The following is a 15335-nucleotide window of genomic DNA, read 5'->3' as shown; positions in this document are numbered from 1 at the left end:
GCGGGCTTAGTTGCCCCGCAGCATGTGGGATCCTAGTTCCCCGACCAGGGATCGAACCTGCGTCCCCTGCATTGGAAGGCGGATTCTAAACCACTGGATCGCCAGGGTTCTATTTTTATTTTTATTCTTCTGACAACACACTGCAGAATCAGCACAGCTGGGGCAGGTGCTAGTGACGCCCGTGGAGAGGTGGTAGGAAGGTGCAAGCACACGTGGCCTGGAGGTTTCTCCAGACCATTCGTGTGGTATCCAAACAGCCATCACAGTGTGTGCTCACTCCAGGTAGGCCAGCTGTGAGCCAGGAGTTGACTTTTAACCTACCTGCAAGGTTTTCTTTTTTTTTTTTTTTGAAGTAAAATTAAGCTTTTTGGTCATGTCCAAATGATAGATAGAACATGGCATTTGGGGGAGGATCTTTTTAAGCCAGGTGTTAGTTAACAACCAGAAGCACAGAATCTGCATGTGCCCAGGGAGGGAAGGGCTGATTCCCTTGTTCATTCAACAAATGTTGATTGAACAGCAGTCACGTTAAAAATGTTCAAAATCATTATGATCAGTGAAACGCAAAATGAAGCAATAAACATTACTGCATATCTGTTAGACCGGGAAAATTTGAAATCTGGATAATGCCAAGTGTTGGCGGGGCCATGGGACATGGGGCCCCTGACCTGCTCCTGGTGGACACAGACTTGTTCAGATACTCCCAGTATTGTTTCAAAATCTCAATCTGATTATGTCACATTCCTGCTTGGAATCCTTCCAAACCTTCCCCTCAACAGGCCTTAGGGTGAAGGTCAAATCCCTCCCACGGTCTCCCAGGCCCCATGGGATCTGACCCCTGCTACCTGTCCCCTCTCCAATGCCCTGGCCTCCTTTGAATCCTGAAGGTGCTTTGCTGCCTTCAAACCCAAGTCCAGTTGTACCTGAGAGAGCCAGGGGCACAGTCTATGCGAATTGGACATCCACACCTGGCAGTCCCACCTGGGCATATATATTAGAGTTCTTCATGTAGGGTACATGTATGAAGATGTCAATCACAGCCTTGTTTACGGTGGCGAGGAGTGAGGGACAATCTTCCATGGCTTCTACCCTCTTGGATCTTTTTTTTCTTTCTATTTTTTGGCCACGCCCCTAGGCATGCGGGATCTTAGTTCCCTGACCAGAGGTCAAACCTGCTCCCCCTGCAGTGGAAGCTCGGTGTCTTAACCCCTGGACCGCCAGGGAAGTCCCTACCCTCTTGGATCTTATAGTCCAGTGGCAGAGAGAGATGTTAACCAAGTAATAACTCAAATGCATGTAAAATTACAAGTGTGGTAGGAAGCAAAGTATGTGGTCTATGAAAGCTTGAAATGAGGGGGGGACAAAGGCGGTTTTGTGTGTGTGTGTGTGTGTGTGTGTGTGTAAGTGATGTCGGGCCAGAGGAAACAGTGTGTGCAGGAGCATTTGCATTTGAGTGGGGCAGTGCACCTTCAAGATGAAAAGAAGGCCAGGGGGATGGATAGGGGACGGGTAGCAGGGCTCAGACCGTGTGGAGCCTGGGAGGCTATGGGAAGGGTTTGACCTTCATCCTAAGGCCTGTTGAAGGGAAGCTATTGAAGGATTCCAAGCAGGAATGTGACATAATCAGATTTGGGTTTTGCAAAGATACTTGGGCTGCCATGAGGTATGTGTTTTGGAGGGAGGTGAGGAGAGATGCAGGACATCAGTGGGAAGGCTTTTGCACCATCCAGGTGATGGGGGTGGGGCTCAGCAGTGGAGATGGAGGTGGGTGTGGCTTCCAGCGATATTCAAGCCACCAAGCCCAGGGCTTGGGGATGGATAGGGTGTAGGGGGTGGGGAGAAGGCAGTGTCAGGGCTGAGCCCTGGGTTTCCGGTTTGTGAAACTAGATGAATGGTGGTTTCATGCGAAGAATCCAACCCCGGGGGGGAGAATTGGCTTTGGAGGGGGGATAGTGAGTTCAGTTTTGGACACACTGAGCCACACAGGTGGTTATCACATAAGCATTTGAATACGTGGATCTTAAGTTCAACGGAGAGATTGGAGCTGGTGACGTGAATCTGAGTCCTCTCTGTAGTTGAGGCCGGACTTGCAAATGGCACACACAGTAGGAGGAGGAGAGGGGGGCTGGGATGAGTCCGCAGGGGGGCGGAGCTACAGTGAGCCCGAGAGGAGCAACCAGCAAGGTGGGAGGAAAACCAGGAGGGATGTTTTGTTTTCTTTTCGTAGAAGGATGGAGCAGGCAACAGGGATGACTAATGTGGAAGGAGAGCAAGTAAGAAAAGAAGTGAAAACAGTTGCACCGGGTCCAGTGGCGTGGAGGTCACTGGTGGCCTTAGCAGCTGCGTTTCAGCCGGGTCATGGGATGGGAGCCCGGCCGGAGGGGGCAGAGCACGCTGTGGGAGGTGGGGAATCCCTCTAAGTCAGGCTGTGACCTCCTCTCCGCAGCTACTGTGAGGACGGCTTCATGCACTGCTCCACGAGTACAGCCCCGGGGCGCCTGCTGCCCGACTCGGTCCTCAGCAGCCCCACGTCCCACCGCAGTGAGTACCGCCCCCAGCGGGCTCTCCTCTCCCTCTGCTCAGGTGGGGTGGGTGAGGGAGCTGGCTGCGTTCAGGCACGCGTTTGCGTGTGTGACCTCCAGGCCTGGATGTGCCTTTGCATGTACACATCCCAATTGTTGAGGCAGGAGGAGTTTTATTTTGTGATGGGGAAAGACTGAATTGCCTGCAGGATGGACCAGGGAGATCTCTCTTCTGCCCACGGCGACCTTAACCCAGGGAGCAGCTGTGGGTACAGTGGTCCTTCATGCCTCATTTTACCGAGGGACGCGTTGACCGGAACACCTCTTTAGAAAGCTTCTCTGATGGATTTGAGACAGAGGGGTTTGGACTCGGTGCCCTCAGTTTGAAGGTCCCAATAGATGCTGTGCTGTTGAAGGACAAGGCACAGGAGGGAGACCTGGTGGGACCATATTCCACGTTTATGGATCAGAAGGATCCGACGTCCTCGCTTAGAAAGGACCCTCCTAGTAGGAGGGAGCGAGATGCCTTTAGGCAGCTAAATGGGCTATTTTCAACCTCCAGCTTGACCTCTTCTCCCTACCTCTCACTCTCCTAAGGCCCCCTCTCTCCCAGTGACACAGCTCTGTGCCTGCGTTTGTTTTCCAGCTGGTCCTGGTGGGGAGTCCAAGAACAGGATGCCCGCATGGCCGGGTGAGGGCCCACCTCCGGGTCCTCGCTGTGTGCTCACCTGGTGGAAGGGGCAAGGGAACTCCGTGGGGTGTCCTCTAAGGACGCTAATCCCATTCCTGAGGGCTCCACCTTCATGACCCAATCACCTGCCCCAAACCTCACCTCTTAAAAGCATCACCTTTGGGGGTTAGGATTTCCACATGTGAATTTTGGGGGGATACAAACATTCAGTCCATAGCAGACCTCAAGGTCACTCATCCCTCTGCCTCTTTCTTCTTCCTGCTCTCTCTCACTGTAACGTTTTTTTCCAACACCCCACCCCTCTCTGTTGCATTCTGCCTCTTAGGTCTGATGCTTCTCTTGCCCAGAGTCTTCTAGCCTAGTGACAGGAAGGTATTTTTTTTTTTCAAAGTCAGGAAACTCCTAGAATTCTGTGCCATTTGGAAAAGCCATTTAACCTCTTAGGGTTTCAGTTTCCTAACAAAAGTTTCCATATAAAAACAAGGCTGGAAATTCTGACTTTCTTGTCCATAAGAGATACTAAATGCTACATATGTATGTAAGATACAAATGCTATTCAATGCACCAGGGTTTTTGAAACACAGGTGCTGTGTCAGTTATCTGCTGTCATCATTTACTCAGTCAACACAGTGATACCTACTAATTGCCAGGAAATAGAACAGTGAACAAAGCAGACAAAAGTGATACCTACTAATTACCAGGAAATAGAACAGTGAACAAAGCAGACAAAACCCCCTGCCTTCCTGGAGCCTATGTTCTAGTGTGTGGGTGGGGTGGGGGTGAGCAATCAACAAAGAAGGAAAATAAATGGTATATCAAATGGTGATGTTAGACCGTGATCCTGCGGAGAATGACAAAGCAGGGAGTGTAGGAGTGTCCAGGGATGGAGTGTTACAGGTTTAAATAGAGCGGCTGGGATGGCCAGGGGCTGGGCAGAGGATGCCATGTGAGCAAAGCCCCCTTTAACGTTGTTGTGATTAAATTAACTAATTTTAGGAATTTAAAATTAAATGTGTTGGAGCAAAGGTTCCTTTTAAGCACCCAAACCCAGGTCCTTTAAAGCCTGGCTCTGGATGTTTTTGCAGTGCGTCCTGATTCAGTGCAGCAGGCAACAGCAGGGTCAAGGGGGCTGAGGACCGCGGGCCATTAGAGGGATGCTGAGCTCGGCAGGGGCATCTTCAGTGTAGGCAGAGGTCAGAGCTCAGATGAGTAGATGAGGCTGCCATTCAGGACCCAGCTGGAGGTCCAGCAGTGCCTTGTCCCGGGGCGTGGGCAGCCTGAGCCTCTGGGGTTGAGTGACTGCACGCAGGGGGCAAAGGACAGAGTAGGGGGCAGATCCATTCACCCCTTCGATGATCGTCTCTTTGGTTTTCCTGACTCCAAGGCAAAAGAAGCCTGTCCTGTCGGCCCCCCATGGTCAAGCTGGTGTGTCCTGCTGACAACCCGAGGGCTGAAGGGCTGGAGTGCGCCAAAACCTGCCAGAACTACGACCTGGAGTGCGTGAGCATGGGCTGCGTGTCCGGCTGCCTCTGCCCCCCCGGCATGGTAAGCCACCCAAGCCGCAGGGGGATGTCGACCTGCCGGGTTCCCGCGGGCAGGGGACAGTGAGGTGGGCTGCGGAGGCAGAGAGAGAACGAAACAAGAGCTACACAAGGACGGCACTGGGGCTGCAGACGGGGTGCAGGCAGGGGCAGGGGTGAGTCCTCTGTGGCTGGGTCAGCCGCCGGAGGCGGGGGGAGAGCTGATGGGAGAGCTGGGGTTGACCTTGATCTTGGTGAGAGCTGACAAAAATACAAGAACTTAGCACAGCGGTGCCCTAGGAAGCAAGGCAAGGATTTCCAGAAAATACTTAAAAGTGCTAACGGGCATTTCCACTAGAATTTTCCCAGGGCTCCATGCCATTGTACGAAGATGAGGAGACACATGCATGCACACACACACACATGCACACATTTCTGCATATGATTTGCATTTATGTGTATAACTCTGTATCTCAAGAGAAGACACTGCCGTCAGCAAGCCGCGGGCCCACCAATCCCTTCCCCACACTGAGCCTTGTTTTCCTCATCTGCAGGGTGAGCCATGAGGTCTTGGTCAGCTCCTAACATTCCGTGTCTCTGGGGCAGAGGCTGCAAACCGTCACCCTCGGCCAGCCCTTCCTTGTGGTCCCCCAGCTGCTGGTCTGCGGCCGCCTGGCTCCTAGTGCATCCTGGTGGTGGCAATGGCCTGAGCACACCCAGGCCCCCTTAGCTCCATCCCAAGTCTAGTCTTAGGACATCTGTGTATTAAATATACATAGACTATTCTTGTCACCCTGAAGGATGCAACTTCTGGATTCTTCTCTTTCAAATGCATCCCATCTTCTTGCTTTCTTTAATTCCCCATACCCAACGTGAGCAGTGAGGGCTGGGGTGGGAATCCTAGAGGCCAAAATTGGTGGGGGGAGGCAAGATGGCCCTCTTATAGCTGTAAAGGTCATTCATGATGCCCAGGCCTCGGCTTGGGGGCAAGTATCCTGGGCTGTGGGAGCTGGAAACTTGGATGCATCACCAGCGGCCCTCAGGAAGGCTGCGGACTGGGGTGTGTGCAGGGCACACGGTCTCTCTCTTTCCCTCCAACCCTCTCTCCTCCGAGACGGACAGAGTAGCTGTTATCCATTCTCCCTGGGTGCTCCCCTCTGTCTTAGCCTCTGAGGATTCTAGAACTGTCTTTTCTAATGGGGGAGCTAGAGATTGTCCAGGGAACATCCCCAAACTGGAAGAACTTGTTTGGTGCCTTAGCAGAAGGAGGTATAAAGGAGGGGGAAACTCAGACAAGAAATAGGAGCGTGGAGAGGAAACTTCCATATTGTTGTTTTTTACCCCAAGGGCCTCTTATTTTGACTGTTCCTTCTCCATACTTGGAGAAGAAATTCTCCCGACATCAGAGAAAGCTCTGGCAAAAAGAGGGATGCCACTCAGGAGACTGGAAGCATGAGGGGCTCTTTCAAATGAACTTTTTTTTCCCCCACGAAGGAAATAGTACGGAGAGTCTTAAATATTAGTAACCACAATAATTGCATTATTGTCCCAAATCCCCAGTGGAGAGCGAGGCGTTGAATGCAGGATGAGAACGTGTCGTTAGGGACTCGTGGGCATTCCTGCAGCCTCTGGCCTGCTGAGGACAGTCTCTGGACATCTGTCATGTTAACAAGGTGTCTCTCACCCCAACCGCACAGGTTGTGAACTTGAGGCTTGTGGGATAAGGGACTGGGCTGTTTTCACAACTGCTTCATTATGATGCCAGCTAACATGCAAATTGTCGAGGCCAGATCTGCGAGCAGGAAAGTCTGGGTGATTTATGAAGAGCGCCATGTGCTTGCTGCCGCCCGCGACCCGTGTTCTTGGCCTCCACGCAAAGGAAAAGGAGCCGAAAACACTGTTTGGGCCCATGGGTGCAGACGTCCTCCGAGGGGGTGCTTCTCGTTCGGCCATCCCCTGTGGAAGGTGGGAGGCTGCGGCATGTCACTGAGGGTTTGGGGGAAGAGGTCAGGGGTTCTGAGGACTCGAGAGGGGGATGGAGCAGCTCCTTCCTGGGGGGCAGATCCACAGGGAGCAGGGAGAGTAGGAACAGGGGCCCGAGGGCCCAGCTCCCAGCCCGGCCTCACCGCTTCCTGGCTCCTCGCTTTTGCACATTCACTTTCGCTGAGCCTCAGTTGCCTCATTTGTAACATGGGCACAGAATTCCTGCTCTGCCTTCATCACACATGGGCCTGAAGGAGTCATATGTGAAAGCGCTTTTAAAACCAGAAAGTGCTATGGGATCATGGGAATAGCTTTAGTCGTTGTTTTCATCCGTAACCGAGGCTGTCTCAGAGGCTGGGCCGGCCCCCTCCTCTGGTCCATTGGAGAGACCCAGGAAGGGCCCATTTTCATAAATTTCCAATCTGTTGTGGACCAAAGCTTTTGTAAATATAACAGAAGTGAATTATCAGAAAAATGAAGCAAAAGGCAATGACATACAAACACGAGTAACAGACAGGATATATTGCACATGATTTTCTAAACACCTACTACCCTCCAGGCTGCACTCGCGTCCTCACAGACCTGCACTGGTCCTGAGGACCACCCCCCTCTTTGCAGTTTGTTCCGGGCCTGGTACCCGCTCAGATCAGAGGCTTTCTGCTTCACTCCATCTGCTCCTGACCCTGGTGCCAAGGTCTCCTTGCATGGGACAAGGGGTGGGGATGCTTTCTGACCACCCTGGTGGATGGTTGGTGCAGAAGCTGCCCCGAGCTTCCAGGCTGGAATCTGGGCTCCTGACGTTTACTTCAACAGAGTGGCAAGCCACTTAACATCTTTGTGTCTTTATTTTTCTCACCTGTAAAATTGGGTCAGAAGGGTTCTTGAGAGGATTGGAGGTGACAGTGGTGGGTACATGGAAGTCGCTTCGTAAGTGGTGGTATAATGACCGCGGTTACAAGAAGTTCATGGAGGAAAAGCATGAACCATATTATGGACAGAGATGCTATAGGAAACTAGTCCACACTGGGGAGCAATTTTTTGGACCTCAGGATCCACATGTAAGACCCACTAGATCAATAAAATAAAGGGGTTGCCCTAGAAAATTTCCCAAGTCTTTTTCTGTGGTTAAAAAATCCTTGAATGCACCTCCTGCCTTTAAATTAGACTATTACCTGCCTCCACCACGAGGTGGCAGCAAAGCACAACCCACCGCCCGGCTCACTCTGTCTCAGTCGAGGCTGTAATTGTCTCCAGGCAGAGCGAGGAGCCCTAAAGACTCACGCTTTCAACATCACCTCCCAGCCACCCGCCCCCGCCCCCCCCCTCCCCGAGCACACAGAAGGAGACCGAGGAGAGAAAGAGCACAGAACCATTCAAGGCTACATAACTGTGTAGTGGAAATCCTGGCCTTCTGACTCCCAGTGTAGTACCCCTGTCTGGGAGATGCTCACTTATGCTCTTAAGTCCAGTGGTCACATTTTCCAAACTGGTACCCAGTTCTGCTGGTACTGGAAAAGCTCTCAGCAGCTGAGACATGTGTTCATTTCCCTGGTCCTTTGAGGCCCAGTTTTCTCACTGGCCCACTATGAAGCCTGAAAAGACTTTGGCGCTGCTATTTGGGTTTGTTTTTTGTTTGTGTTTTTTGTTTTTTTAAAATTAATTTTTATTGGAGTCTAGTTGATTTACAGTGTTGTGTTAGTTTCAGGTGTACAGCAAAGCGAATCAGTTATACATATACATATATCCCCTCTTTTTTAGATTCTATTCCCATATAGGTCATTACAGAGTATTGAATAGAGTTCCCTGTGCTATACAGCAGGTTCTTATTAGTTATTTATTTTATATATAGTAGCGTGTATATGTCAATCTCAGTTTCCCAATTTATCCCTCCCTCCCTTTCCCCTTTGGTTGGCACTGCTTTTTGAAAGCTAGAGCTTGGGCTGAGGGACCCATCCAGAGAGGGCCTCTCATGTGTGCACTGTAAATCCTACGAGATGTAATTCTAAAAGGCCCAGGAAAGCCCTCCTGTCTCAAAGATATCTCCTACACTTCCTATGATTTGTCACCTAATCAGGTTTACTGAAGTATAATAGGTATGAATTTAGTTTGGTTAATAAAAAACAACTTTAAAAAAGCTTACCTTATAAATCCTCATAGGAAGTCATTCACACTTTAGCATGAATTATTTCATCAGATTCTTTCCTCTAGCAAACATCTAGTTGAAGGCAGCTGCATTGAGCTGGAAGTATTGGTGGGGAGAACAGAGGACAGCTGAAAGGCAAAAAAAGATTCTGGAGAATGGGTCAGTATGGCGGGGTGAAGATGGGGCCTTTTCAGAGAAGAGCAACAATGCCAATTTTTTTCTACTTCATAATTTTTCTTTGGGCTGATCAAGACCCAGGACTGTGTTCTCAGCATGAGGCTTTCTTACTCAAGGTGTCATGAGCTGATGAACAATGGCGAAAGCTATTTCTGCCTGTTTTCTTCTGAAGTCCTTGAAGGACATTCGTCAACTTTCGTCAACTTTATCTTATTATCCTTCTGGTGTCCTAAAGGGAAAAACACTAGGCAGGAATGGTTCTCTTCTTTTCAAACATGAAGTTCAAGTAAGTGACTTGCACGAAATTCACTTCGGGGCTGCTGTACTGGCCCACCCTACACGTGGACCCATTCTCATCCCCATCCCGTCCATCTCCTGCATGTGTCTTTATCTTTCTATCTCTGTGGATACTTTAGCGCTTTAGGACTCTGGGTGCTTTTGGCTAGGCTGGTGATATTTGATCTTCTGTCCCAAGTCGGGAGCCTCCTGCTGAGAAACCTCTCCTCTCCCTTTAAGGCTCCACTTTGCTTCCTCCAGCTCTGACCTAGGTCTAAACCTATGCCCCTGTCCTCATTTGATACCAAGGTCCTATTTTAATATCATAATCCATCAATTAGTCATCTCCTTTCACTAAAATAAGCAGGGCAGAGAGGAGCCATGTGGTTTGTCAGTGAGAGCTCGGAAGGAGGTGACAGTATTATCTCATGGCCAAGCTGGGATTTGAGTTTTCTGTCCCTTGGAGGCGGGCCGGGCTCCCTGGACTCACCCCTGGCCCAGGCGAGGGGTTACCTGGGCCCTGGGAGTGCAGGACTTTTTGTCAGTGGGTTGTCCACCCTGGAGGGAGGTAAAAACATCCAGCACGCAGACCAAGAGGCCTGGGATCCCTCCCCGCAGCCTGCTTCCGCTCAGGGGAGGTGAGCAGGGCCGCTTTCTGGAATCCATCCTGCATCGCTTCGCCTCACATAATGTTTCCCGTAACGAGGCTCGTTGTCTGGTTGGTCTCAACTGCAGGAGCCGGGGCTGGCGAGCAGGTCAGGGATCCCCAGGGAGGCCACGGCCATTCCCAGAGTAGCCACGAGGTGGCGGGTCTGGGACTTACATCAAAGATGACAAGCTTGGGGGATGCGGGGGTGAAGCCTGATGGCAAGGCCTTTGAAGACGGGGGTGGAGGGACGTTCCCCATCCTCCCTGTTCCCACCAGGCTGCCATCCTCCCTACTGGGTGCCTAAGCTGGATGTCTGCCAAGGACATTGCGGCCCCTGGAGGTAAGAGCCACCTAGAGCGTGGTCCCCCTGCATCTTCCTCACTCTAGCTCCCATCCTGCCCCTTCCCCTAGGCCCCGGGGACTCGGGAACACTCCAGAGGCTGCGTGAAGCTGGTGGCTGAGTCGTGGAGGTTCTTCTTCCCACCCCTTCCGACACACACACACACACACACACGCGCATGCACCCACACATACACATACACATACACATGCATGCACACACACGCAAGCTCACACCCACAAACGCATGCAAATACATATGCACACACACACTTGCACGCACACATATACATATGCACACACATGATTTTAGTCTGTGATCCTTGACATGAAAGCCCTTTGTTCAGCCCAAGACCGCTCTGTCCCAGGGCTTTGTCTGGCTCTAGGCCCAGGGAACCCAGGCTTGTTTGCGGAGTGACGGGATCGCACAGGTGCTAAGGCACCCAGACCAGCAGCTTCTCACCCCTCAGGTGGCTCTGGAACCAGAGTGCCGTGGTCCCTTCACCCAGGGTCACGCAGAGCCGGCATCCAGGGCTGCCTCCTAGGGTTGGGACAGAAGCAGATCTACGTGTGGGATCAGAGTGGGTTTGGCCAGCTCTCCCTAAGGTCACTGGGGCCAGCGGGTCTTCATTCTTTTCCTCTGGCCCCGACACCCCTGAGGAGTATAACCTGTCCCATAGTTACTGCTTCACTGGTGGGGGGGTGGGGAAGGAGCGCAGGCCCCGTGAGGGTGTGTTGGACTGTCAGGGGACTGGGTGACAAGGGTGCACGTGGGGCTTGAAAACCCCCAGCCTCTGGTTCTGGTCCCTCCCTGCCTGTGGCCACTATTCAGCTTTCACCTCTAGGGCATTAAGTGCATTGTTCACTAATTAATTCATTTTATTAAATACATTATCCATTTTCTTCAACTACAAAACATAGTATATGCTCAATGAAGAACATTCAGAAAAAAAATTTAAAAGCCAAAAAAGAAAGTAAGATTCCCTTATCCTAGCTCACCAGAGGCAACTTCTACACTTCCCAAGCCCTTTGGAGGCAACTTATATATTTCCTTCAAGACTTTTTTTTTTTTTTTTTGAAATATATGCATATATATATTCATCATTGGGACCATACGTGTATATGGTTTTTTTCTCCCTTGTTTTAGAAATTAACAGCATAAGTAGTTCTCAAAACTTTTCAGATTTTAATGCGCTCCACAGGACACCATCACCTGGAGATTCCTTAATGGGTTTAATCATTTTCCTATTGTTGAACACTTGGTTGCTTCCATTTTTTTTTTTTTGGAATGATAAATAATTGTACATTAATTTTTGCCTATAACTCTATTACCTTTGGAGAAGTCCTCTGGAGGAATTACTGGGTCTAAGGAGATGCACGTCTCAAGGGCTTCTGACATGTGTTATTGGAGTCTCCACCAGGTCCCAGGGCTCCTGCCCCTGCAGTGTATGAGGGCGGAGGTAGTCAGAGTGTCTTCAGCTGAGCCGGGGGGGACCGGTGTAGACAAGAGCAGGGATTTCAGCCCCAGCCTGGGCGTGGGCTCCCTGGGCCGCCTCTGGCCGCGGCTGTTGGATCACTCGTTACGGCCCCAAGACTCTTGGATCGCTTTCCCTTAGGTCCGGCAGGAGAACAGGTGTGTGGCCCTGGAAAGGTGTCCCTGCTTCCACCAGGGCAGAGAGTACAGCCCCGGCGAGACGGTGAAGGTGGACTGCAACACTTGGTGAGGCCGGGAAGGGTTCCAGGGACGCTGGGGACGGGGGACGGGGTGCTCTGGCACTTGCTCGCCTCCCACCCGTGGTAACGTGGCTGCTCCTTTCCTTTTCTCTGTGCCTCTGTTTCTCCATCTGTCAAATGGGAGACTTTATCATCCCGTATACTCACCCCACGGGGACACTTTCTGGACAGCAGTGTTTCCTGGGGAAGATAAGGGCCATATCCGTCACTGCATGTGTGACCAAGCTATTCCCAGGGCATGGGATCGGGGGTCCTTCTCTGGCCTTGTCCTGTCCCCCAGCCATATTGCAAGTGTGCTTGCCGGGAAAGAGACCGTCCTTCACACAACCCCGGGCTCTGCTCACTCACCGTGCCTTTCTTTGGGGCAGTGCACAACTTTAGTGAAGGGCCACGGGGACAGGCAGGAAGGGGCTTAGTGTCTGGGGCCTGAGGTCTGAGCTTTCCACCGCTGCCGCCCCTGTCGGGCTTCCTGATGTCGGCTCTGTTACTGGGCGGAGGGATGGGGCCATAGGGCAGCCGGCAAGTCGCTGTGGGTTTACACACATTGCTGCCCACCCTCTCCTGGCAGAAGCTCACAGCTGGTCACCGTTTCCCCAGCTCAGAATTTTCCTGCCATTCTGGACGTGTGTCCCCTTAGCCTCAGAGGGGCTATCGGCCTCAGTGTCTTTTCTGTAGAGACCCTGTGGCCCCTCCCAGGTGATGTCCTGGGAGGCTGGGCTTTGGCACGTCCGGAGCAGGTGGTGACAGAGTGTCCCCGGGTCACCTCGGTCAACCAGGGCCCTTCTTTGCCTCGTGACGGGGGGTCAGTGTGGCTTCCCTCTCCTCCTGGGCCCCGTGCTCTAAAAATGTGTGGGTTCATGACGGCAGGGCCCTGTGAGGTCCGATCCACAGGCTGCAGACCACCCTCCCAACGCTTCCTGAGGCCTCCTGGAGGGTGGGTGGCGTCCTCGCGGTCCCGACGCCCGAGGGCCCCGCCCTCACCCCCCTCATCCTGTTCCCAGTGTCTGTCGGGACCGGAAGTGGAACTGCACGGACCACGTGTGCGATGCCACGTGCTCCGCCCTGGGCCTGGCTCACTACCTCACCTTTGACGGGCTCAAGTACCTGTTCCCCGGGGAATGCCAGTACGTCCTGGCACAGGTGAGAGCAGGGGTCGGGGGGCGGGTGTGCTCCCAGGCCGGATGCCACCGTTCTGTCGGTGGAAACAGCTCTGGGGGCTGGTTTCTACGGGGGGTGATTTTCCAGCCCCTGGAGAGGCAGGACCTCGAGACTCGAGTGACTGCTGGGTTCCTCCAGCTCGCCTGCACGCCTCCCAGGACGGGACGGAAGCTCATTCGTTGACTGGCCTTGGTGCGGGGCAGGCTCCCATCCGCCCCAGTCCCAGCACGGTGGAATGAGAGGAAGGCTCCCGTTCCTTCTGGCAGACACGGCCTCGGTCAGGGGACCGGTGGGGAGTGGCGCCCCAGCACCCTTCCTGCCAGCACCCTTGGGCAGTGAACAGCCCACTCAGGGAAGGTTGAAATGACCCCTGGAGTTTGGTTCCCGCCCTGTGATCCTATTCTATGTTACTCTGTTCTATTCTATTCTATTCTTTTTTTTTTTTTTTTTTTTTGCCGCACCTCGAGGCTTGTGGGATCTTAGTTCCCCAACCAGGGATTGAACCCGGGCCCTCGGCAGTGAGAGCGCAGGGTCCTAACCGCTGGGCCGCCAGGGAAGTCCCCATTCCATTGCATCGCATTCTCCACCGTTTTCCTTCCTAGCCTCTGCAGCTCAGAACGGGGAGGGGGCGAGGGGTGCGGGCACAGAAGGTCCCACTGCCCGGCGGGCCGAGGAGCAGCCTGGGGGAACCCTAGCTGCTGAGGGAGCGCTGCTTGGCCCCCTTCCCCGCCCACGGATTCCTGCAAGTTCCTCTTGCTGGGTGACACCGACGCGGGTGAGCAAGGAGGGCTGAGCGCTTTGCCCTCGAGGCGGCTGGCCTCTGCGCAGCTTAAACGAGCGTGGTCTCTCCGTCCCCACTCTCGGGAGCGGCAGGGGAGGGGGCTCGGTGTGGGCTGCAGGGAGGACCACAGACCCGAGGGAGCCTCAGCCCCAGAGACCGAGCTGCAGGGCCCGGGAGTCAGGCAACGAGGGCAGGGGCACCAAGCACGACGCCTGCCCAGCGCGCGGGGAGCGAGCCCCCTGCCTCTGGCCTGCGCCCCAGGCTGGCCCCAGAGAGGTGGGCGGCGTGCTGGGGAGACGGGCCTGCACCCCGCGAAATGCTTTTACCCACACCCAGGAACCCTCTAGGGCTTTCCCACACGTCGTCTATGGAAGCCCGTCTTTCTGTTATCTGTCTGCCTCCCAGCCTTGGTAGCAAAAGCTGGGGTGACACCAGCTCTGGGGCTCCACTCCCCAGCCAGGTTCAGATCTGAGCGCCCAGAAAACACGACATTTCAGTGCAACGAGAGGGGCCGGTCAGACCTACCGCCCCAGCTCTTCCTGCCTAGGAGAAGCTGGCCAGGTGGGCCAGTCGGAGCCCCTCCGAGTCGTGCCCCTTGTGGGGCTGCTTTTCCTGCCCCACCGCCAGTGCCATTGTCCTCTCTGATACTTTGTCCGGGGTCCTCCTCCCTTTCCTCCCTTCCTCCTTCAGAAAAATCTCAGCTGGTGACAAAGCACTTGTACCTTCGTTCCCTCTTTTAACTTTCACAATCCCATTAACCCAACACAAACCCGTTTAACCTAACATTCCTATTAACCCAACACAAACTCATTAACCTAACAGCCCCATTAACCCAAGACAAACCCGTTTAACCCACCAATCCCATCAAGTTGGCAGATCCCATCTTACAGAGGGGCACATCATGTGTGGGGAATGTATGTATGTGTGAGTGTATGTGTATGTGTCTATGTGTGTGCATGCATGTGTGTTATATATGTGTGTGTGTGGTATGCATGTATGTGTGTGTATGTGTCTTTGTGTGTATATGAATGTGTGTCTCTGTACGTGTGCCTCTGTGTGTGTGTGTGTGTGTGTGTGTGTGTGTGTGTGTGTATGAGGGTCAGAGAGGTAAGTGACTTACTCTGTATTATCCAGTAAGTGGCAGAAACAAGGCCCACCCCTAGCTTTTCTGTGTTGGGTGTATTTTTTCCCATCCCATCACAGCAATAGCCACCATGGGAGATGTTTGCCGGAAACGTGTCCGCTTTTGCTTCCTTCCTATGCGATTCCCCAGCGAGGACCAGCGCTCCCGCGTGCTCTGTTCCCTGCTGGGGTGAAGCTCAGCTGGTGTTGCTGGGTCCGGCAGTCTCTGGATACTGTTCT

The 15335-nt window shown here is 53.0% G+C and overlaps 1 protein-coding gene and 1 long non-coding RNA gene across 4 annotated transcripts in view; one reads left to right on the top strand and one right to left on the bottom strand.

The window, feature by feature from the left end:
* LOC309609022 overlaps window positions 1-15335 on the bottom strand; it is a 447877-nt gene that overhangs the window by 75140 nt on the left and 357402 nt on the right. The window lies entirely within an intron of this gene.
* Window positions 1-15335, top strand: part of VWF (von Willebrand factor) — a 202589-nt gene that overhangs the window by 129635 nt on the left and 57619 nt on the right. For all 3 annotated transcript variants that reach the window (XM_082349753.1, XM_082349754.1, XM_082349752.1), the window contains 4 exons: window positions 2447-2541; window positions 4598-4758; window positions 11917-12020; window positions 13036-13174. In XM_082349753.1, coding sequence (XP_082205879.1) covers window positions 2447-2541; window positions 4598-4758; window positions 11917-12020; window positions 13036-13174 — 499 coding nt within the window. The remainder of the gene's footprint in view (window positions 1-2446; window positions 2542-4597; window positions 4759-11916; window positions 12021-13035; window positions 13175-15335) is intronic.

This window comes from Balaenoptera borealis, assembly GCF_965194805.1.
Source record: "Balaenoptera borealis genome assembly, chromosome: 13".
Lineage (NCBI taxonomy): Eukaryota > Metazoa > Chordata > Mammalia > Artiodactyla > Balaenopteridae > Balaenoptera > Balaenoptera borealis.
Note: the sequence above shows the minus strand (reverse complement) of the source record. Positions and strands in the feature narration are given on the sequence as shown.